We start from the raw sequence: 21394 nt of genomic DNA, 5'->3' as shown, positions 1-21394 counted from the left end.
TCAAAGTTAAAAGACTTATCTTTATTAAGCAGGTTGCTTAAAGGCTTTGCAATTTTGGAGAAGTCTTTGATGAATCGCCGGTAGAATCCTGCATGGCCAAGAAAACTTCTGATTCCTTTCACATTGACTGGTGGTGGAAGCTTTTCAATTACTTCAACTTTTGCTTTATCCACCTCAATACCTTTTGCAGAAATTTTGTGGCCTAACACGATGCCTTCCGTTACCATGAAGTGACACTTCTCCCAATTAAGAACCAAGTTAGTTTCCACACATCGCTTCAGAACGGTGTCCAAATTCTTCAAACAGCCATGAAAAGAGGGGCCAAACACCGAGAAATCATCCATAAACACTTCAATGCATTTCTCAATCAAATCAGAAAAAATAGCTTGCATACATCTTTGAAATGTTGCTGGAGCGTTACACAACCCGAATGGCATTCGTCTGTACGCAAAGACACCGAAAGGACATGTGAAAGCTGTTTTTTCATGATCCTCGGGGTTGACTGAAATCTGATTGTACCCCGAATATCCATCTAGAAAGCAATAGAACTTCTGACCGGATAATCTCTCAAGCATTTGATCCATAAATGGTAATGGAAAATGATCTTTTCTGGTTGCTTTGTTGAGTCTCCGGTAATCTATACACATCCGCCACCCGGTGACGGTTCTTGATGGAATCAATTCATTTTTGTCATTCGCAATCACTGTTATCCCTCCTTTCTTTGGAACCACCTGGACTGGACTAACCCAAGCACTGTCGGAAATCGGATAGATCATACCAGCTTCAAGTAACTTTACCACTTCTTTTCTTACAACCTCCTTCATTGTTGGATTCAATCGACGTTGAGGCTGTGCAACTGGCTTATAATCATCCTCCATCATAATACTATGCATACAATAAGATGGACTAATACCTTTTAAGTCGGATAATGCCCATCCTATTGCTTCTTTGTTGTTCTTTAGCACTTGGATCAGACTTTCTTCTTCATCTTTTGATAGAGAATTACTGATTATTACTGGTTTTTGACCATCATCTCCAAGGAAAACATACTTGAGGTGTGATGGTAGTGTCTTCAGCTCAAGTTTGTCTTTTACCGGCTTTCCATCCTCCTTCAACTCGTCAATCTTTACTTTTTCAGGTTGAGGTAATTCTTCAAAAGCATCAAGTTGCTTCAAGAAGTCCTCAATCTCTTCTTCTTTCTCGGGGTCAAGTGCTTCGAAAGCATCTGTCAAGGCCTGTTCAAGAGATGAAGGTCTATGTGCTTGCTTTCTTACATCTAATATGGCTTCTTCAGTTGCATCAAGTTTGAAGCACATATCTTTCTCATGTGGATGCTTCATAGCTTCCCACAAATTAAAACTAACCTCTTCATCTTGAACTCGAACTTTCATCACCCCGTCATCAATATCAATCATCATACGAGCAGTTTTCATGAATGGCCTTCCAAGAATTAACGGAACATCATCATCCTCTTCAATATCCATCACCACAAAGTCTATAGGGAATATAAACTTATCAACTTTTACAAGAACATCTTCAGCCATTCCCGATGGACGAGTGATGGATTTATCAGCAAGTTGCAACGTCATTCTTGTACGGGTGATGTCAAGACCACCAACCCGTTGAATCACCGATAAAGGAATAAGATTGATGCTTGACCCTAAATCAATAAGGGCTTTTCCAACATTCACATTACCAATGGTAACCGGCAACGTGACTCTCCCCGGATCTTTTTCTTTTGTCGGAAGAGTTCGTTGAATAATGGCACTACAGCTTGCATCAAGTTGAATAACTTCATCATCATTGTACCTTCTCTTCTTGGTAAGGATTTCTTTCATGAATTTTGCATATGTTGGCATCTGCTCCAAGGCTTCGGAAAATGGAATGTTAATTTGCAATCTTTTAAAGATATCCAAAAACCTTGCATACTGCCTTTCTTTATCCTTCTTTGATGGAGCATGTGGATATGGCAGATGTTGAGGTAAACTACCCTTTTCTTTTCTCACTTCAAGATACTCAAAGTTTATGCTCTCTCATCCTTAAGGCTTTTTGAATCCAAAGAAAAACAATTATTTTTTGTAGCCTAGCCCCATTACAAGCTTAAGAAAGACCTTAGTGATCCATGATTGATAACATGTTTTGTGATTTGTTGAGATGTATGTTTGAATTGATTTGTTGTGAACACATTGCTTGGATTGAGAGAAACACTACACCCTTGAGTTGAAACACTTGTGAGAATTGTGATTCTAGTTGATTATCTTGTTGATTTGGAAAGCTTGAAATCTTACTTGAATTTTGAAACTATTTCACATTCATGCTTTGATTGTTTGATGATAATGAAGGTTTGATTTTGAACTTGCAATAAATTGAAAATCATGCAAACTTGAAATGATTGAAATCCAAAGTTTTTTTATCATAAATCTTGATTGAATTGTGCACTAATGATGTTTGAACCATGTTTTGAAAGTTTATTGTGGACTTTTGTTTGAGGACAAACAAAGTTCTAAGTTGGGGAGAGTTGATAAGTGCTAAAAAGTAGTAAATTTTCACATATATTTTAAGCACTTATTGACTTGTTTTATAAAGTTATTTCAAGTAAAAACTAGTCTTTATAGCTAAATTAATATTTTAGCTATTTTAACTCATTTTCCCTCACTTTTATAGATTTTGTGAATTTATTGGGAAAATGGAGACTAAGCAAGTACTTGGAGACTAAGCAAGTTTATGATTGGACAAGAAAAATAAAGAGGCAACTTTTGTCCTTTGTTTAAACACACAAGAAGATTTTCTATTGGACCAAAATTAGCAAAGTACAGCACCGTTTCTTTTGACTCTTCACTAACTAAGTTGTCTTGGTTAGAGCAGTATCACATGTAGTCTGAAAAGCATGATCAAACCGCCTTCCTTCTACAAGTGGCTTACCATCCATAGTTACTTTTCAAGCCTATTTAAGCATTGCATCACCCATTGTGAAAAAAATTCAATTCATTCCATTCACTCTCACAACACGACCAACACGAGAGAACAGAGAGCTAAAAACATAGGAGAAAGGCAGAGAGTGAGCGAACGACGGAGGAAACGAGTTGGATGCACACCAACTGTTCGAGAAATCAACCGGTGCTGTTATTTCATCTCTTTTCTTACTTGTGTAAAGCTACCATGGTAATGAGTAGCTAAAGACACTTTTGTTGGGATTAGGTGTAAATTACTCTATTAGTATGTATTTCTATTGATCATGGTTTTATATATGGTTTTAGTTGTCTCTCAATATTGATGTTATCTTTGTTTTTATTGTTTTAATCTTTGATTTGAATTGTTATAGACATATACCTTTTGAATCTAAGAACTAGGATAATATCTATTGAACTCTAAATTCTAGACATAGATTTAGGTTTAATATTCACTTAGAGTATCGAATCTTAATGCTATTGTATTGATTGACGATCCGAGACATCGGAGGTTAATAGATGCAATAGATATCTCGGCGTTATCTGGATACGGAAACGTTCGACGAGCGATACGTGATAATATTGATAGATGACTAAAACCTGTGTAACTGATTAGGGGAATATGTATGAATGAGTAATTGAAATACACCAACTGGTCGCTCAGCCACCAACTTGGCTTGGTGAAGAGGTTATTTGACACGTGTGGAATTCTTTGCTTGTTTCCCAAGATTTCTTTTAAATTGGTCGCTCAGCCATCACCTGGTAGCTCAGCCACCAGCCTCTTGGAAAAAGAATTAAATTTTTGCTCCTCTTTTAATCATGAAAGCTTAAAAAGCTAGGATTAGGACATAAAACATCTTTAGTTAAAAAGTACAAAGTTTTGGGGTTTTAATTATAAATATCTTTGAAAATAAGTCGATAATTGCCTTAATTGAATAAGAATTTTAACTACTTTTTGGCACTTATCAGTGTCTCACCGGTGTATCACTTAATTTCACCGTTGGATTAAATGAACTTACTGTATCTAATATTTCATTACCACATAGGATCCAAATTCTTTCTCTCTTTCGCATCATAACTTCTCTCTTAGCATCACCCATTGATTTAATCCAATCTACCATTAATTTACTAATTAAGAAAAAAGAAATTTCCAACTTCATAGTTTCAACAGGAAAGAATTTGAAGGAAGAATCTTCATTTATGAAAGGACCTTGAAAACCCCTCTCTTTGCAACAATTCCATTCCACACATGCCCTCTTTTTGTTGTTGTTTGAAAAAGAGAGAAACTAATAATTACCTTTATTTAAATTCAATATGTTTGTAAAGAATTGAAAATCATATTTTTTTTGTTAGATCTTATATTTGAAGTTTGAGAGCGAGGGAATCAAATTTAGGATTTAGATGAGATTATGGTTGTGTTTTCCTTCAGTTTTGAGGGAAATAGGGAGTGATAATTATAAATGAATTTCTAGGGCTTAATGGCTTATGGAATAACCGAGATTGTACGTCGGCGGCAACGACGGAGGTTGGAGGGACAACGGCGGTGCATATTTTCTGGCTCTACAGCAACCGTTGTACATGGTTGATGAGTTTTGTGAATAAGAGAAAAAGAGAGTTGTTTATTCAAAATAAATAAATAAACCTGTGATCTAGTGTATTATCATTATAATGGTATATGTGTAGTGGATCAATCTAATGGTTGTTATGAGTGGTTCACCGGTGAGGGACTTGATAGAGCCCTCACCCTAGAAGTCACCACACCACAATTTATATGTTATAACATAAAATTATTAATAATATTTTTTTTTAATCTTTCATTATATCAATATTTTATTAATTTAGTTTATTTTTTGAAAAAAAGTGATTTTTTATTTTTTTTGGTAATAGTCCGCGGGTTAACCGTTTAACCCGCGGGCTTATGCGGACCGGACTCGGACTTAATATTATAACTCGTTTATATTTGCCGACGGGCTTGTTCGCCCCGTTTAATATGCGGGTTTATGCAGGGCGAGTTAAACGGGGCGGGCTAGCCCGCATACCCAGCTCTACAAATAGCTAGTTTATTTTTTTACAAATAAACAACTAGTTAATAAAAATACTTAAAACTAAATAAAAATAGTTGTAACCAAAAAAATAAAAATAAAATAGTTGAGGCAAATGCAAGTTGCAACCGGTTGAATCAGCAAGTTAAATATGATTTTGCAAAATCTATGGGAGTGAAGGGCCATTGTAATATTCTATTAAATGTTACCTGTTTTGATTTTAATTCTGTTTTTTTTTTTGACAATGATTTTAATTCTGTTTTGGTATGTCTTTTGTGTCATTAAAAATCAACAGTCATTTCTACCAAAAAAAAAAATCAACAGTCATTTTATGTCGGCCTTAACTTTTTTGGGTCAAGTGTTATGTTGACTGAGATTTTTAATGGGTTTTCTTCTCGCACTCCCGCATCAGTGTGCGTTTTTAGATATTCTTAATTTATCCATATTATTATTTAGAAAGCAAGTGTATAAATTGGCGAAATTAGAACATCATAGTTCGCATGCTATTTTGGTAATTTAGTAGAGCGAAAATACTCAAGAGGTGCCAAAAAAGTTTCTCCAAAACTAATTAATAATCTGACGATGGGTCCATGCATTTTAAAAACTAGATACAGGATATAAGAGTATCATTGACGGTTGAAATTAATTTTTTTTAAAAGAAGATAGACGGCGTCCACTTGAGGTCTCTTGATAGGTAGTAAATATTCATCATTCCGATGTCATGAGTATCATTGACGGTTGAAATTAAGAGTATCATTGACGGTTGAAATTAACTTTCTCTCACTTCCTCTTCTATCTCTTTCTCTCTCCCTCGAACCGCCATGAAACGAAGTTAGAAGCAAAAACGGCGTGCTTTCGATTCTCTTTTAGAAGCAAAAGCCATAACTCGGTTCGGTTTACTCTCCAGTTCCAGTTCTCATTCATTCACCACCGTCTCCTTCCTCCTCCATTGGTAATTCCTCATCGGCGCCACCCCTTCCTCCGACGGCGTCGTAATCATCGATTCTTACGTCTCTGCTTCTGCAATTTTGCCTGGATTCGGTGTAACTCACTTACCTCAATTCAATTCACTCTCTATCTCCGTTCACCGTTGTTTGTCTCACCAGTTTCGCATCTCTTTCCACTGTCTTCGCCAAAGGTAATCTCGTTGTGCTAATGTCTTGCTTTCTTTCTTTCACTTTGTCTTTTCATGTTAAAAAAAAAAGGGTTGAGTTGAAGTGAATTTTTGTGTTGTGTTGGTCTTTGCTTTGTTTTGATGTTGGTTTTGTTCTGTCTCATTGTAAGATGCATGTTTTCTGTTTGATAAAATGCTTCAACCAAACTTACTTTATGTAAAAGACACTTATCATGTCTATTATATTTTGCCTCTATGGGATTTAAGGTGATTGAAGACCTGGGCTACGTGGTAGTTCAGCTATATTAAGAGCATACCAGGGTGCTTCTTCCACACCCTTCACCTTCTGCACACCCTTATAATCCAAAACACTATCCTAATGAGACAAAAATAAAAATTAAAAAGATACAGTGCAAAATAATAGCTAAAACTTAGGGTGTGAGAATCCTCCCCCATTAAAAATCCTACCAAGAAAAATTCAACGGAAAAATAGTACATAAATAGGTCATGGATTCAAACATAAACAATCAAATCAACAAAATCTATAGAAAGATAAACATAAACAAAACAAACTATAACAATGAGAACCAATGAATTTGGCCGGCGGTTGTTTGAGTTGCGGATCTCATTAATGATTGTACTAATCTATCTCTGACCCACAACCTTCATTGCTGTTTCTCCTATTGCATCCTCAGGTTCTTAACACTGCGCTTCCAATTAGGTACATTGAAATTGGCTAGTCTGAATTTGATTGAATTAACAAACCATAAACTGAAAGTAAAAATGAAAAGGAAAGGTATACAAACTAGAGAGGATTCTACATTTTCCGGGGTTATCCATTGCAAAGAAAGCATATATGACATGAAAAACAAAGCTATTAACCAGAACACCAGCTTGCTTTGTATCCCATTCCCACTTGGGATCAGAATATATATTGCTAAAATTGATAGAACAAAGGAAAGCGTATTCAAAATTGAAAACAAATAGAAATGCAGTGGTGACAATACCGAGCTCCCAGGAAATCCGAAGGTAGAAAGAGTAGAATTGGAGGAAGTAATGTTTAAATTATTGCCGTCACCAACACTAATCTGATAAACTCCACCAGGAGGAGTCATAATTGATCCATACATGGCAGTTGCAATAAGAGTCACAACTATTAACCAAGTGTTGTGTTTCTCCTCCTCTGTTATTTTCTCACCATTTGGCCGAATTAACCATTTGGAAAGAATATTTGGTCTCATAAGTAGACGTGCAACTGTGGGAGCAGCAACAACTTCTGAGCTAGATTTTGCTCCAACACTGAATAATATACTCTTCATCTCCGAACTGGTTGCTATGTCTAATGAGGTTTTGTTGTCCAAGTTCTTTTCATTCAAATTTATTCTGGTCTTTATCAACAATTTAAGTGCCTGTACTTATTGTTCAAAAAATAAATAAATAAATGAACAATGCAGTTGTTAGAAATCGTTCATGTTATTTAGAAACTAAAATCTTTACAACAAATTTTAGTAAATATATTTGGTACCCTTGGAGTTTGGTTGTATAAACTTTTTTTAATGTGTGAAATAGTTACATAAATAACTCATTTTGAGGAGGGAGGTATTTTTTATAAGTATTTTTTTAGGGTTAAATATTTTTTTTAGTTCCTACAAATATATCTCAAATTTCATTTTTAGTTCTTGTAAAAAATTTCAGCAAAGTTTAGTCCTTCAAATATTTTTCTGTTATGATTTTTGATCTCTGCTATTTAGTCAACTGTATATTATTCGAAATTTTGAATTTTTTTTTCACGGTCATGTTTAATACATTATAGAAATATCTTTTGCAAAAATTTAAATTTTTTTAACAATGGATGGTGATCCATATTTTATATTATACAAACTTATGTAAAAAAAAAAGGCATGACTTATACTACAGTGAGTTTGTTAATAAAAGATTTTTGCTGCTCAAAATAAAAGTTATTGAAATTTTTTCAGCAAGGACTAAAAACGAAATTCCTGGAGCTCATGAAACTTATTAATTTAAACCTATTTTTTTATCGGGAGAAAAACAAGAAAAATATACAAGAGACATGTTATTTTAGTTATTGCATAAGAATACCTGCGGCTCACTACTTAGTGCTGCAATATGCAAAATGGTATTGCCTGCCTCATCTATCTGGTTTACTATGTCATTTTCCAGCTTGATACTGCCTCTTTTGAGCCATCCAACAAGTACTTGAAGGGCCTCATACTGTCCATTCTTAAGAGCAATATGCAGAGCAGTTTCGCGCCTCACAGTCAAGTATTCAATGGATTCCGGACACAAGATGAGAAATGTAGTTATAAGGTCAACCTCACCAATTTGACTTGCAAAATGAAGAGGAGTAATGCCTTCCCTCCCTTGAACTCTAACAAGGTCTTTATTGAGGCTAACAAAGCGATACACCATCATCTTTTGGTCATTATGCATAGCAAGATGGATGGGGCTGAATCCTTGTGGATTTAGCTTCCAAGCAAATGAAGGTTTTAACCTCATAATTTCAGTGGCAAATTGAAGATGACCAAGAGATGCAGCGATGTGCAAAGGAGTTTCAATAAATGGCATTAAATCTATATCCTCCAAAATGGATGGATCATCTTGAATTACTTTGTAGAGATCATTTATATTACCGGCTTGAGCTGCAGCTTTCAACCGGCTACCAATATGTGTGTTCATGTTTGAAGCTCTAAATATTGTAGTAATGTGTGTAGACAAAACAATAAATGATATTTGATTGACATGGTTTCCATTTTCTTTACTCCTTTATATAGAAAATAAAATAATGATACAAGAAATCAATTGTTAGTTGGTTTAGCGGTGATTGACGCTGAAATCAGTAGGAAGAACCACAGTTCGATCCCTACAACTATAATTGGAGACGGTTGAAATCACTTGATCTCAGAACTGACTTTCGAACTAGATTAGACAGTTCAATTGACCGAATAATGATGTGAAAAAAAACGACACAAATGTCATTCACATGCCTTACCTAGTTACTTCCTTACCAACACAACACAACACAACCTCCTTACCGAGTTACTTCCTTCTTTCTAAAAAAGCAAAAGGGCTTCATTCACACAACTTGCTTATGATTTCTTGTATGAAGACAAGATAGCTCTGTGAAATTTCGACTGAGATACTTACTTCTTTTCCTCAAAAGTCAATGAGTCTTCGCTTTGCTGGTCATCACTAAAGGCTAAAGCAAAAGTAAATTCCACCATTTGAGGAAACGCGCTTGTAAAAGAAACGTGTGTTTGGGTTTTGTTGTCATTTTGAATCTTTACTAATCCTTTGTTGGATGTGAATCATGTGATAGGGGGCCAAGTCTAGCACAAGCTTTTATGTCGTGGATGGTGCATAAGTAGTGATTTATATTATAATGAATAGGAATTTTATAAAACTCACCGTTTGATTGAAAGTTCATATCGTATAGATCATTCATAAAAATTTTGAAATTTTTTGAAAATCATTTGATATGTTATTGAGACCCGTCAAAATTAACGGTTTATGGGTTTTTATTAATACCGTTAATTTTGATGAGTCTCAATAACATATCGAATGATTTTAAAAAAAATTCAAAATTTTTATGGATGATCTATACGCTTCAAAAAAAGTGGTCACTGATTGATTGATTGATTCACCGATTGACCAAAAAAAGTGGTAAATTTTTAATAATAATTTCATTGTTTTACCGCTTTTTTTTGTAAAGTCCCATCGTCTCTCTTTTGTTTCTTCCGTTGTAAAACGAATTTTTGCCTTTGTCTAGTTTTTTCAAAATCACTTTGAAACCAAAATAATTGTGGTTTAATGGTTTTGATAGTCTTATATGTAAAATCAAAATAATTGTGTAATAAAATAAAAAAACAATGAAATTATTAATAAGAATTGATATACTATTAAGAAACCATTTTCAATCACTAATCTCGAACTTGGCGATGAATGATGATTCCCGTGATGATTTCGGTGACGGTGATGATGATGAACGATGATTTCGTGTTGTTGTTGGTGTTGGTTTTGGACAGAAAAGTGAATTAGAAATTATAACGGTTAGTTGCAATTAGTTTGGAGATGAGCTTGGGAGGTGTATGACAAAATGGGTTGGGTGTACGAAACAATTATGTTGGAGGGGTGTATGACGAAATGGACTGGGGTGTACGAAACAATTATGTTGGGGGGTGTATGATGAAATGGGATGGGGTGTACGTAGCAATTATGTTGGGGGTGTATGACGAAATGGGCTGGGGTGTACGAAGCAATTATGTTGGGATACCACTAAATGAGCTAGGATTTATGCATGGTGCATATAAAGAAAAAATGTGTTCAAAACACGCACAGCGGATAAAATTGGATCTATTTTTTTGTTTAAATTATATGACAAACTAATATAACAGTAAACATGTACCTGTTAATTAGTTCTTGAATCATGAAAAATTTCTTCAATAGTGTGAAGTCTCTACGCTATCCACACCGAGCTCAATCCTTACCAGCAACTCTTGCGTTTGTGAAACAAGAAAACTAAGCAAATGGATATATGATGAAAAGTAGTGTGTCTTGAACAAGTTATATGGTATCTATTTATAGGCATGTGAACTTTTATCAAAATAAAAGAAATCAATTCCCACTCAATAGAAAAACTTTTATTTTCATATTTCCACTAATATGAAAATCAATTAACATGTTAATTGCCTCCACTATGAATCAATATGCTTACTTGTTCATATATCAGTTCACTACTTGTTCATATACCAATTCACCATCCATATATATATATATATATATATAGTATATTTATTTCAAAAATAAATATGCTCAATTTATACTTATATTATTTGTATTCTTTGTACTAGCAAAAAAATAAAATAATATTCCACTTAGAATTATAGTTTTATTTTAATTAAAATCATTAATTTAATTTGTCAAATAAAATAATTCCTTAGTAAGAATTAGAACACTCGTTTGTGTGTGACTTTGTAGTTTCAATACTAAGTCGGTAATATATTAATCAAATAAATATATTAATCAAGGTAGGCGTCTAGTAACACTCCTTAACGTCCGGATACTATGAAGTACTATTTTACTTTCAAGAACCATTAGAAGAATAATATATTTATTTTTCCTTTGTCGTTACAACTTTGGTTAACTCTAGAGCATGATACTATTGTCAAGCTCTATTAAGTTAACATATATGACTCAAGAAACTCTTTTCTATTTCAATTCACCTGGCCATGTTTTTCATTTTATCATAGAGTTCAAACTCATTACCATGAGTTGACAGCTCCCATCTTGGTTAATCATTAATTATACAAGTATTTAATTGTACTCAATATCTTTTCAACTAGTACCGTGAGATACTAGGTGTCCAGAATTAGAGTACAATAAATAACATTTTTTTTTTTGATAAGCAAAGATTTGTATTAATAAGGAGTACAAGGCGTACTCAAACCCTTACAAAAACAAATATACATAACTTCTGATATACTATGAAGACAGTAGAGAGGATTAATACACCAGTTTTAGTACAAATAATCTGCATTGCGACCTGCTCTACCACTAAACCAAAGCCACGAAATGAATTTAATAGAATCTACCAAAGTTGAGTAGTCCGCCTTCTCTCCTCTAAACAAGATATTATTCCGCATGCGCCAAATGCACCAAGATGTGGCCAACCAAATCAAATGCCGAACTTTCATTCCCTTCTTCGTTTTCACTAATGATCCAAACCTCAAGAAATGTTTCCATCCGCCCTCTTGTTGGTTGTAATCAAAACCCAACCACAAAAAGACTTGCTTCCAGACTTCAAAGATTTTAGAGCAACTAAAGAAAACATGGTTGCAATCTTCCACTTCTTGAAAACAGAAAACGCAAGGTAAATCATGAGGATTAGATAAAATACCTTTAGATGCTAAAGCGGCGCGAGTCGGAAGCTTCTCAAGAAGCAAGCGCCAGCCAAATACTCCCACTTTTGACGGAACATCATTCTTCCACAGTTTGTGCAAATCATAAACTAAATCAGAATCTAAATAACTCGAATTCAACCGGGATTGCAAAAAAATATAGGCAGATTTGACACTGAAAAGGCCTGAAGCATTTGGCACCCATCTCCATCTATCTTCCCTGTCAACACGCAATACCAGACCAATCAATAACTGCTATAAAGCAGACTTCTCAGCGACCTCCAATTACTATGTTAATCTTAGATCAAAGAAAAATTATTATATTTCTTCTTTAGAATTTCTATTGACAGTTTAAGATAATATCGACCATTAAAAATTCTAAGTTTAGTCAGTTCAATGATCTTATCACTATATGCATGATAAGTGCCAAATATTGATAAGAAATCCAATATTGTTTTTGCTAAAATATTAATTTATTTTTATGCATCAATGAAAAATATTTATCTTCTGTTTTTTTGTTTATAATTATCAAGGATTAATATATTTAATTTTTATTAATTTCTTTTTTATGTATCAATGTCAAACATTTATCTTATATATGAGTACTATAAAAAAAATGTGTTTGTTTGTAATTATCAATGACAAATATGTACAAGATGTACGAACACCCTTAAGAGACAAAGTTAAAACTAAAAGATAAATTATATTTGTAGAACTAATTCTGGACAATTTTCTATTTCATACTCTGATTTATTCTTATTTTCTCTTCTATTTTTTGTTTCCTATTTGTTGTTTTTATCCCAAAAAAAGAAGGAAACAAAAGTTTTTTTTTTTTTACTTAACTAAAATTAGTTGTAGAAATATCAATATTCAACTAAAATAAGGTAAAATTATTATAATAAATCTAAAAAATAAATTTATTTTTAAGAATTTCAAAATTTTCCTTTCAAAGTAACTGATTGCTGAGCAAACCAACAGAGGACACCGCATGACAGTAACATTTCCAAAAATAATAAATAAAAAGCAAATTAATCAAAACTTGTCCATAAAGAACATATTTAACATTTCAGCTAGCTAGCTTGATCAATTCAATTTCCACCCTCCATATGTCACTCCTCTATTTATGAACACACCTACTTCACAATATTGTCAGTATCCATCACTTTGAAACAAATTCAATTTCCCACTTCATCTCAATTCTCAATCTCATATGGCAAACCCAACATCTCTCTTTGCTCTCATCTTTCTCCTCTCGTTTTGCTTCACCAGAACCGTTACATCTGTAAGACTTTCTCTTTTCGCTCTCTTGTTTGTGTTATAATAAGATATTTTCTACGCGCAACTGTATGGATTAATTATAATTATTGACGTCAAAATAATATGTCTAAATATTTTTTGTCTGATGTATAGGATGAGGATTGCGTGTACACGGTGTATGTTAGAACCGGGTCGATCATAAAAGGAGGAACAGACTCAATCATCGGATTAAAGTTATATGACGCATACGGTTACGGAATATACATAACGGATCTTGAAGCATGGGGCGGGTTAATGGGTCCGGGTTATAACTACTATGAACGGGGCAACCTTGATATATTCAGTGGTAAGGGTCCTTGTTTGGATGGACCTGTTTGTGCTGTGAATTTGACTTCAGACGGGTCGGGTGCTCATCATGGATGGTATTGTAATTATGTGGAGGTTACTTCCACTGGAGTCCACATTCCTTGTGCTCAAGAACAGTTCACGATTGAACAATGGCTCGCTACCGACACCTCGCCTTATGAGCTTTCTGCTGTTAGAAACTACTGCTCAAATGATTTGGGTAAGGCCCATCATAAATTGAAGATCGTTGATGCTGTTAGATCCAGGCCTGGGTCCGGGCCTGGATCCGATTACACTATTTTGAGGTCAATTGTTCGGGTGTAGGATGATTATTAGAGCAATAAATCTGTATGGTTCTCGGTTGTTATTTTAATTATGCTATTGTCTGGAGGTGGTTCTATAATTTGTATTGCTAGTGTTGATGAGATAGTACTTCATATTTTGAGGTACTTTTTGGTATGGTTTGAAGTTACAGATAGTGTGTCCTACATGACCTTGTTTAGGTCGCAAAGTAGTTGTACTATTGGTCATCAGGTTCTCCATCTAGAACACTTGTATTTGTATTATTATATCATTGAAAAATAAAATCAGCTTCATCAAGGGCTTTTGGACTTTTGGGATTGGCTTTCATGTAAAAATGATGCTTTAAGAATATGCGCACAAAGTTTCAAACATAAAAATATGGATAATGTTAACTTGTGCCCTTAAGGGCACATGTTAAGGAAACAAATATAGAAATTAGTTTTGGGAATTTGTGTATTTTTATTTTTATGCATTAAATTTCTTACATTATTAAATACAATATTTCTATATTAGGATACCTTATCATGTGCCCTTAGGGCACACGTTAACATAACCTTAAAAATATTTGGTTTTCATTGACTTTATTAGGGTAAAATAAAAATATTATGCTAGCTCATTGATTTTAAAACCACTTATTCGATCAATGATTATGTAATTAATATTGTAAATCTCAATATTCATGTGACTTTAAATTTTGTTATATTATTTGAATGTTGAAAGTTGATTTGTAATTCATTTTTCGTTGTTTTTAGGGATGATGAATTTGCATTTGTACTACTATTCATGTAATTTTTCATTGGCTTAAATGCAGTTTTACCCTCCTGTTTTGAAAAATGCGGAATTTTACTTCCTCTATTTTAAAATGCGGAATTTTACCCCCTATTTTATAATTTGTTGTATTTTGCCCCCCACCAAAGTTTGCACAAAATCTACTTTTGAGCCTCAAGTTCAAAGCTTCGCACAGAACTCAATTTGGATCAATAAATCACCAAACTGGTACCGAAACGATCGCAATCGAGTAAGTTTTCCACAGAATCAAACTCCACTAAATTTGGAGTTACAGAGAGAAATTAATTACCGTTTTAGTGAAAGTCTGTTCAAATTAATTATCGTATGAAACTACTACTGGTATTTTCGTCATGCCTCTCACCCTGTAGCTCATTTTTTAATACTAATTACATGTATGGAAAGCTAACGAAATTACCCTTGTTAACATTTCAATTTCATCGAATTTGGAGTTACGATGCGTTTGGTAGACGATGTTGAATTTGATGATCACATGTAGATTTTTGCAGAATTAGTAATTGGACAGACCTTCACTAAAACGGCAATCAATCTCTCTCTATAACTCCAAATTTAGTGGGGTTTGATTCTGTGGAAAGCTAACTCGAATACGGTCGTTTCGGTATCAGTTTTGTGAATTATTGATCCAAATTGAGTTCTGTGAGAAGCTTTGAACTTGAGGCTCAGAAGCAGATTTTGTGCAGAATTTTGGTGGGGGGCAAAATCCAACAAATTATAAAATAGGGGCGGTAAAATTCCGCATTTTAAAATAGGCGGTAAAATTCCGCATTTTTCAAAACATGGGGGGTAAAACTGCATTTAAGCCTTTTTCATTTTTTATTTTTTATCTCTCACTTAACTTACACCACGAAGAAGTTGCAAACGCGATTGAAGCTTGAAATAAAGAGGAATACAAAAAGCAATTGAACATTACAAATACGAAGAAGGAAAAAGGCGATTGAAGCTCGAATGCCATCGAAGGTAGAACCCTGAAGCTCGATTGAAGAGAAACATGTTTGAGTTCAAACTGACGTGAGGAATACGATGGAAGACCTTATTTAACTTGCTTAGGCGCATTTGAGTTGAAGGAAGACGAAGGAGGACCTTAGCACCAAAGAAGAAGATGAATAGAACGGTGAACGCTATAGCACGAAAGAGAAAGAGGAAAATGGTGAAATGATGGTCACAAATATCAACAGAATGTTGGTATCCTAATATTATTTACTAGTGCCATGTTATTTATCATTGTCATTTTGGTAACCTATCTTATACAATTTTCGAAAATGGATCCTCTCTAATAGAAATTTCACCGGACATCCTTAAGTTTTCAATCTCAACCACTAAACATCAATTCTCTTCAACATTTTTCTTTCTCTATTTTTTTGTATGACTTTGATTTCGGTGGACATCGGTGTCACAATTCTTATATGGTATGTTGACCAATCACAACAACCTTTGAGTTGGTCTGGTGATATTGGCTTGGGACCTGAGTGTGTACTCATTCTTAAGCTCTCAGGTTTCATTCTCTTTGGTGCCAATTTGGATGAGCTAATTTAACTTCTTCAAAAACCTTAATAAGTGATACAAACGGACCAACATGGTTGTAATAATCAAATACTCTTTCGGTCCTTCATGTCAATAAATCATTTTTTAAGTTAATTAAACAACGGTAATATATTTAGTTTGTATGATAAATTAGATACATTCTCTACCAAAAAAAAATTTAATAAAAATAAATCAGATACATTAATTATTCAATCAATCTAAAATATAATTTGTTTCTTATATTTAGAAGCGGGAGAATAATCTACGTTCTACCCAATACAATAATCATTTCACACACAAATATCTCTTAAAAAATCATAAAAGGGTCCAGGTATGGAGCCCGCTCAAATCATGGAGCAAAGAAACCACATGTCAGTCCTCTATTTATCAACTTCATCAATTTCCCCAACTTCATCTCTATCTCAATCTCATGGCAAACCCAACTCATCTCCTCCCTCTCCTCTTTCTCCTCTCATTTTGCTTCACCGCAACCGTCAAATCGGTAAGACTTTCTCTAATCATTTATGTTTATGTTGTTAATTAACTGATGGTTAAATATAATTTTTACTAAACATAATAATAATATAAATATTTTAACATAGGATGAGGATTGTGTGTACACGGTGTACGTTAGAACCGGGTCGATCATCAAAGCAGGAACAGACTCAATCATGACCCTCACATTATACAACGCAAACGGTTACGGAATTTTAATCAAGAATCTTGAAGCATGGGGCGGGTTAATGGGTTCGGGTTATAACTACTTCGAACGGGGCAACCTTGACATATTCAGTGGTAGAGGTCCTTGTTTAGATGGACCCGTTTGTAATCTGAATTTGACTTCAGACGGATCGGGTTCTCATCACGGTTGGTACTGTAATTATGTGGAGGTTACTTCCACTGGGGTCCACACTCCTTGTGCTCAGCATGAATTTACCGTGGAACAGTGGCTTGCTACTGACACGTCACCTTACGAGCTTACAGCTATTAGGAATGATTGCCAGTATAATTTGGGTCAGGCCCGTCCCGAATTAAAGATCGTTGATGCTGTCAGATCTGAGTCTGGGACTGGGCCTGACTCAGATTTCTCTATTTTGCGCTCTGCCGTGCATTAAATTTCCATAAGGATATTATATCTGAGAGTACCTTTTGACTTTGGTATGCTTTGTAATTTACTTTGCGGTCTTATTTAAGTCGCAAAGTAGAATTGGCTATCGGGTTCTTTGTCTAGAACCTTTGTATGTTGTATTGTCATTGAATAAAAACTTGGATTTTTGGAGGAGTTTTGTAGTTTTGAGTTTGTCTTTTTATGTAAAATGATGCATTGAAAAACTGTACTTGGACTGAGTTTCAGAAATAAAAAGGTTCAGTTCTCTTTGATTTTATAGAGTAATTATTGAATTATTGATTTCAAAATTAACAGTTCATAGTATATACTTTTAAAAAATTGAAATTATATTGTAGATTAATATGTATAATGAATTGTGAAATGAGTTTAAGTTAGAATAAAATGAGTGGCTCTTAGTGATTTTGAGATGCTTGACAAAATGGATCCATCCATTTGTTTTTAGTGTCTGCAAGTTTTATGTATTAGACTATTAGTTTATGGAACATTACTTTTAATATATGGTAGTAGTTTTATATCTTTTATGTCATGCAATATAGGATAAACATGTTTGTAATTTTATACAATCATTTCACACACAATATCATAAAATGGGACTTATTTTGGAGCTGTTCAAATCAAGGACCACAAGGCCTTAACAAGGGGTTGCTGCATTTTGGTTTAATAAGTTTTTGTCAGCAATGAATTTGATTTCATGACCTTTGGTGACTTGGGAAAACTGCAGTCTTAATATATGTGTGATCGCGTGCAGTCAGTGACCGCAGGCAATCCAGGTTCGTTTCTATCTCCTTTTCGTTGTCTTGCTTTCTTTTGTTTAACCTTTCCCTTCTTAGTTGTCTTGTTTGTGTTTGTTTATCTTTTGTTTTTTTTACTGTATTGATAATTGATTTTGATGTATATGAAGGTTTAATTAGTGGCATTACTAGTAGACTAATATACAAATCCATCATAAAAAGTGTTATGTAGTTTCTTACAACAGAAACAAGAAAACCAAAGAGAGTACTATACATTACTAACTAACTTGTAACTTTAAATTTTAGTTCCGTTAGCTTCAAAACAAACAGTGCTGTGTTTATATCTGAAATGTTTTGAATTCTGAAGTGAATTTCATTTTTTGGCTCTAAACACTGCAATTTCACTTTTCTTTTCCAAAGGATTGATCTTGTGATGTGTAATATTCTTTAATTGCCGATGCACACAAAAAAAGCTCTTTTCTCGACATGAAACAAAGCATGCGGTAAACTCAAACTTGCAGATGTTTATTCCTTTGGTATCTTCATTGATCTTCGATCCCCTCTAACTATGTCATTTATCCGCCTCGTTGTTTCTTAAGTTGGACCCGAGCCTCCGACAATGCACGGCTGACTTCCTCGTCTTCTGGTGTCTCTTTTAACAAGATTTCATAGTCTCCTATTGAAGCTTCCCATCTTTCCAACTATAATCAATTTCACAATATATCGACATCACACAAATCTTATTAGCAGATATATATATCCCAACAAGTTAAATATTAATCGTATGTTATGAAACTTGTATATAATATATTCGCCTAAATTGCATCAAGTATAGTATATAAAGAAATAAAAAAAAGGTCGACGGATCACCTTAGCATTACAATCAGCTCTTCTCAACCTTGCTTTGGTGTAAGATGGGCGTAAGTTAAGAGCAGCGGTGCAATCTTCAATTGCTTTCTCCAATTGACCAAGTTTTGATCTACAAGCGGCTCGGTTGCATAGTAAAACTGAGTTATATGGATCATGCTGAAGCCCTTCTCCATATGCATTACAAGCCTCAGAGAATTTCGACGCCTTGAAAAGCTCGTTTCCTCTACATCTTGCACCTGTCACGGCTCGAGCCTTTCCCAATACCTTGTTTGCTAACTTGTTGTTAGTGTCTAGCCTAGTTGCTTTATGTGCTGCCTCCAAAGCATCATCAAATCTGATAACACAATGTTCAATGATTGTCATTTCTCCAAGTTACATTATTTTCTGAAATTATTGGTAGACCAGAAACTAAACAAGGACTAATTACCTGCCAGCAGCTAGATCAACTTGAGCTCGTGTTGCTAACAAATTTGCATTACCAATTGGTCCAAAGAACTTGGTACAATCGTCAACATCAAAATTAGGACATTTTGACATTACGTTGTCCGCATCTTGATGCCTACGGAGTTTTATCAGGGCTTCGGCTTGCAATGCAAATATCTTAAAAACCAAAACCAGTGACATAATCAAGAAAAACATTACATGTATGTGTGTGTGATAGATCAATAGAAACATTAGGTGTGTGTGTATGAGAGAGAGAGAGAGAGAGAGAGAGAGAGAGAGAGAGAGAGATTAGGGTAATAGTTTTAAATTGTGGCCCGCAATTGTTATTGTGGCCACAATATATTGCAGCCACATTTTACTGCAATATAAAGGTTTGTAGCATAATGAAATTGCAAGTGGAACCACAATTCAAAACCATAAACTAAAATAGTCGACGAGATGATATGATATATAGGTCAATTAATAATTGATTAGTACCTGTGGAGCAGAATCTGCACCAGCTGATATAGTGTTGGAGGTCTCGACCACGAGTTTGTTCCAATCTCCTACCCTTTGAGCCTCGGTGCACTTATTTAAATGAGCTTGAAGAATCTTCACTTTAGCAACTTCATCAGGATCAGCCTCTGGCCCTGCTTGTTTATAATGATAAAGGGCTTTATCTGTTTCTCCTAATCTGTAATAAAAAGTAAGAAACGCACGCTATCAGTCAGACAGTCACTCCCTCCGCTCATAAACATAAGCAAAAAGATATATGTATCCGATAACAAGATCGAATAGAAGTGTTGAATTAATGTTGCGTAATTTCATATGCATAACCTACCTAAAATGCAAACTTCCTAAACGATGATGAGCTCGATGATAATGAGGATCAATTTGAATAGCTTCCCTACATTCAAACACAGCTTCAAGAAGCCTACCAAGAGCAGTTAAAGCAGCACTTCTGTTACTTCTATAAGCAGCCTTTTTAGGATCAATTGCAATAGCTGCATCATACAAAGATAACGCCTCCGCAAATCTTCCATTCTTATAATCCTCGTTCCCCATTATCTTCAACTGTTCTGGATCCATTCTAGTTGATATAGCCCTACAAAGTGAACCACCACCCGTATTTTCTCCCTTCAACTTCGTCGAGGAATTTGTCTCTTTATTAATACTCGACACATTCTTTGTGTTTCCTCCAACATTTGAATTTGCATTTTCAAAGTATTGGTTATAATTATCCATTGCATTTGAATAACTATTATCTTTAGCTCCTTGTCTAAGATTACCTAAATGTCCATATAACATAACATTGCCAGAAGAAGCGCGAACAAAAGTACTCCCTTTCGAGTTAGATTTTTGGTGATCATTGATCATGGTATCCAACTCACCTGAAATTCCAACAACTTCTTTTGGCACCCTCCTACCTTGGTTAACATACCCCTGTGTAGTTGATGAATTTGAATTTTTTGACGTGCCACGTGGCATTGTCGTTTCGTTGGAGTTTCTTCTCTGTGGATTATTATTATTATTTGATGAACAAGAAGAATTGGAAACAGAACGAGAAGCTACGTTGTGTGAAGGTGGATTGACGTAAACTACCTCTTTAGAGGCACTTCTACTACGTGGTATGGGAGAAGATCCTGTAGAGGTAGCTTTTTTCGACCGTTGACTATGTCTTCCGAATACCGTTGTCATCAATCCACAACCCGATTTTCTCTCCGGTGAAATGTCTCCCATTTTTTTCTATGTATAATGTTACAAATTCTTTGTAAAATGAATTGTTACAAAGTCAAATAAATTCTTCCTAAGCTAATCAAGACAAGGGTGAGGCAAATATGAATTAATCCCACCAAATCCTTTGGAATAAAATGTTGACAAGGGTTTAAACAATTAAACACCTTATAATCCACAATGTTGAGACATAATTGAATTGTATAATTTTTTGATCCAGGAGATTATTAATCAACAATGCCTCCTCCTGGAGAG

General features: G+C 34.5%; 4 protein-coding genes across 4 annotated transcripts; 2 read left to right on the top strand and 2 right to left on the bottom strand.

Annotated features, from left to right (window-relative positions):
* Window positions 1-6594: 6594 nt before the first annotated feature.
* On the bottom strand, window positions 6595-9305 carry LOC123903953 (ankyrin repeat-containing protein BDA1-like). Its single transcript, XM_045953641.1, has 2 exons — window positions 8205-9305; window positions 6595-7513 (listed from the first exon to the last, which is right to left on the bottom strand). Exons 1-2 carry the CDS (start codon window positions 8799-8801, stop codon window positions 6785-6787), a joined length of 1326 nt encoding a protein of 441 aa, XP_045809597.1. The 5' UTR covers window positions 8802-9305; the 3' UTR covers window positions 6595-6784.
* A 3696-nt stretch (window positions 9306-13001) lies between these two features.
* On the top strand, window positions 13002-14232 carry LOC123903952 (PLAT domain-containing protein 3-like). The gene is made up of 2 exons (XM_045953640.1): window positions 13002-13301; window positions 13430-14232. Exons 1-2 carry the CDS (start codon window positions 13230-13232, stop codon window positions 13943-13945), a joined length of 588 nt encoding a protein of 195 aa, XP_045809596.1. The 5' UTR covers window positions 13002-13229; the 3' UTR covers window positions 13946-14232.
* A 2361-nt stretch (window positions 14233-16593) lies between these two features.
* Window positions 16594-17632, top strand: LOC123903950 (PLAT domain-containing protein 3-like). The gene is made up of 2 exons (XM_045953637.1): window positions 16594-16754; window positions 16855-17632. Exons 1-2 carry the CDS (start codon window positions 16683-16685, stop codon window positions 17365-17367), a joined length of 585 nt encoding a protein of 194 aa, XP_045809593.1. The 5' UTR covers window positions 16594-16682; the 3' UTR covers window positions 17368-17632.
* Window positions 17633-18426: 794 nt separating this feature from the next.
* LOC123903951 (TPR repeat-containing thioredoxin TTL1-like) lies at window positions 18427-21298 on the bottom strand. The gene is made up of 5 exons (XM_045953639.1): window positions 20247-21298; window positions 19904-20099; window positions 19410-19582; window positions 18983-19316; window positions 18427-18813 (listed from the first exon to the last, which is right to left on the bottom strand). Exons 1-5 carry the CDS (start codon window positions 21143-21145, stop codon window positions 18688-18690), a joined length of 1728 nt encoding a protein of 575 aa, XP_045809595.1. The 5' UTR covers window positions 21146-21298; the 3' UTR covers window positions 18427-18687.
* Between the last annotated feature and the right edge of the window lie 96 nt (window positions 21299-21394).

Source organism: Trifolium pratense, linkage group LG2, assembly GCF_020283565.1.
Source record: "Trifolium pratense cultivar HEN17-A07 linkage group LG2, ARS_RC_1.1, whole genome shotgun sequence".
NCBI classification, from domain to species: Eukaryota; Viridiplantae; Streptophyta; class Magnoliopsida; order Fabales; family Fabaceae; genus Trifolium; species Trifolium pratense.
The sequence above is the reverse complement of the archived record's forward strand: the minus strand, read 5'-3'. Positions and strand labels throughout refer to the sequence as shown.

What these genes read in the sequence shown, in the direction of transcription:
- LOC123903953 (XM_045953641.1), bottom strand. Translation starts at nt 8,801, where the DNA reads ATGAACACACATATTGGTAGCCGGTTGAAAGCTGCAGCTCAAGCCGGT. An exon ending in CACTAAGTAGTGAGCCGCAG is followed by an intron (nt 7,514 to 8,204) that starts GTATTCTTATGC and finishes CAATAAGTACAG; the next exon opens with GCACTTAAATTGTTGATAAA.
- LOC123903952 (XM_045953640.1), top strand. Translation starts at nt 13,230, where the DNA reads ATGGCAAACCCAACATCTCTCTTTGCTCTCATCTTTCTCCTCTCGTTT. An exon ending in TCACCAGAACCGTTACATCT is followed by an intron (nt 13,302 to 13,429) that starts GTAAGACTTTCT and finishes TCTGATGTATAG; the next exon opens with GATGAGGATTGCGTGTACAC.
- LOC123903951 (XM_045953639.1), bottom strand. Translation starts at nt 21,145, where the DNA reads ATGGGAGACATTTCACCGGAGAGAAAATCGGGTTGTGGATTGATGACA. An exon ending in GTGCAGATTCTGCTCCACAG is followed by an intron (nt 19,583 to 19,903) that starts GTACTAATCAAT and finishes TTGGTTTTTAAG; the next exon opens with ATATTTGCATTGCAAGCCGA. An exon ending in GTTGATCTAGCTGCTGGCAG is followed by an intron (nt 19,317 to 19,409) that starts GTAATTAGTCCT and finishes TTGTGTTATCAG; the next exon opens with ATTTGATGATGCTTTGGAGG.
- LOC123903950 (XM_045953637.1), top strand. Translation starts at nt 16,683, where the DNA reads ATGGCAAACCCAACTCATCTCCTCCCTCTCCTCTTTCTCCTCTCATTT. An exon ending in TCACCGCAACCGTCAAATCG is followed by an intron (nt 16,755 to 16,854) that starts GTAAGACTTTCT and finishes ATTTTAACATAG; the next exon opens with GATGAGGATTGTGTGTACAC.